Source organism: Apaloderma vittatum, unplaced genomic scaffold (assembly GCF_000703405.1).
Source record: "Apaloderma vittatum isolate BGI_N311 unplaced genomic scaffold, ASM70340v1 scaffold1378, whole genome shotgun sequence".
NCBI classification, from domain to species: Eukaryota; Metazoa; Chordata; class Aves; order Trogoniformes; family Trogonidae; genus Apaloderma; species Apaloderma vittatum.
Genome location: NW_009732192.1, coordinates 125,332 through 127,161, shown reverse-complemented (window position 1 = coordinate 127,161; position 1,830 = coordinate 125,332). Strand labels below are relative to the sequence as shown.

The 1,830-nt window shown below is 49.1% G+C and overlaps 1 protein-coding gene across 1 annotated transcript in view; it reads left to right on the top strand.

Annotated features, from left to right (window-relative positions):
• Positions 1-1,296: 1,296 nt before the first annotated feature.
• The window catches only part of TAF4 (TAF4 RNA polymerase II, TATA box binding protein (TBP)-associated factor, 135kDa), a 35,514-nt gene continuing 34,980 nt past the window's right edge, over positions 1,297-1,830 (top strand). The window contains 1 exon segment of the mRNA XM_009875418.1: positions 1,297-1,830. This exon segment is cut by the window's right edge and continues 18 nt beyond it. Coding sequence (XP_009873720.1) covers positions 1,468-1,830 — 363 coding nt within the window. The 5' untranslated portion in view covers positions 1,297-1,467.

The following is a 1,830-nucleotide window of genomic DNA, read 5'->3' as shown; positions in this document are numbered from 1 at the left end:
CCGATATCTGCCTGCCTGGATATTCCTCCCCCACCCCCCTCCCTTGTTCCAGGGGCTTGGAGGGGGCATCCAACACCTCTCATTCCTCCTCTGCCCTCAAGGGGGCGTTATCACAACACCAGGTCCCAGGAAGGGGGGGAATTCAGGCCACAACACCCCACCTCGTACAGTGTCTTCTCCCACCCTCCCACCCCCCGTAGCTACCTGGGGATGGTCTCTGCGTGTGTGAGGGTTGCAGGGGGATAGTGTGAAGGCTGAGACTAAGGGCTCATTGCATGAGAGTGGAGGGAAGCCGTTTTTCAGGGGAATTAAAAAAAATGTCTCCCCAGAATCTATCTGCAATTCCTCCCCTCCCCCCACTTTTTTTTTTTTTTTTTTTTTTTTTTTCTCTTTGTTTGTAAGGAGATATTACAGACCTTCTGTTATGATTAATGAAGCTCTTCTAGGAGGATCTCCCTAACCCTTATGACATGCATCTTGGTATCTGTCTGTCACTATTCTTTTCCCATTTCTGTCTCCTCAGGGCCAGGACCTGGACAGTGTGTGGTTGTACTTGTGGTAACATCAGGCCTCATCAAGGGGCATGAGGATTATTCAGGACAAGAAGCTACATCATCTTGTCCCTTCTTAAAACCGGCTTTGCTTTTTATTTATTTATTTTTTTACTCTCTCTGGCTGTGGGAACTTCAGATACAGAAGAACAAATCCTGTGATAAAGTGGAGGGGTCTTCTGGTAACCTACTCCAGGCCTTGCAGTATTTCTTATCTTGCCAGGCCGACGTTTTTCTTTCCTTTTACTTTTTTATATTTTGCTGTTGTTGAGCCTCCTGATCTCGTTGACTTACTCTGTAGGAGATGAAAGAATTGGAGGGTAATGTGTGCTGGGCACAGGGAATATGTCTTATTAACGTGTCTACCATTACCTTTTTTCCCTCCTTGCGGTTGCAGGCCTGTTGCTAGATGTGATGTCAGGCTTTAGAACGGGCAGGAGGTCTAAGATGATCGTCCTTCTCCCTTCCCTTGGTTCATCTCAAATCTGTTTTCCCTATTTTGTTTTACTGTAGTGTTGAAAGCAGGGGTGTTAGGATTAAAAGTAAGTCTTCCAGTCTGGGAAGTTGGAAGCTTCAAGATAATGTCTACAAACCTATCTTCAGTTTTCACTGTCCCGTTTTCTTGGCTCCAGGCAGAGAGCCTGGGAGATAGGGAAGACTTGGTGATGAGGGAGCACGTTCTGTCTTTGCTGGAGTTCTCTTTTTGCTCATTCCGTCTGTTTAACCCTGTTGTTGTTTTGCAGGAGCAGGAGTCGTCCAAGGGGGTGTTATTAATCATAACACCAGGTCCCAGACTTCAGCTCTGGATGGAGCCACCACAACGAGCACCAGCACCACCACTGCAGCAGCAGGAGGATCTGAAGTCACTGCTGCTCCAGGGACCCTCAGTCAGGGCAAATCGGTGGTTATCAGCACCATGGCAACTGCCTTGTCCACCAGGAACGGCAAGATTGGGACCACAACGGTGCAAACTTTGAATGGGAGTAACGTGGTGATGAACTCTCACCACACAGGAAGTGCTGCTTTCTCTGGGACTCCTGTGACTGCGAACCCCGCTTCAGCACCTGCCGTGGCCCCGCTCGTTAACAATGGACCTGGATCTGTGGCGAAAGGAAATACTGTAAATGCGGTTTTGCCAGCGGCTTCCAACACTGTCATCCAGACTTCTTTCCTTAATACTGCTGTGTCGGCTGCATCTTCTTCCTCGCCCACAGTTATCTCCTCGCAGCCACCGCCAAGCATTGGCACTGGCGCGCCCACAGTAACGCTGGTGAGGCCA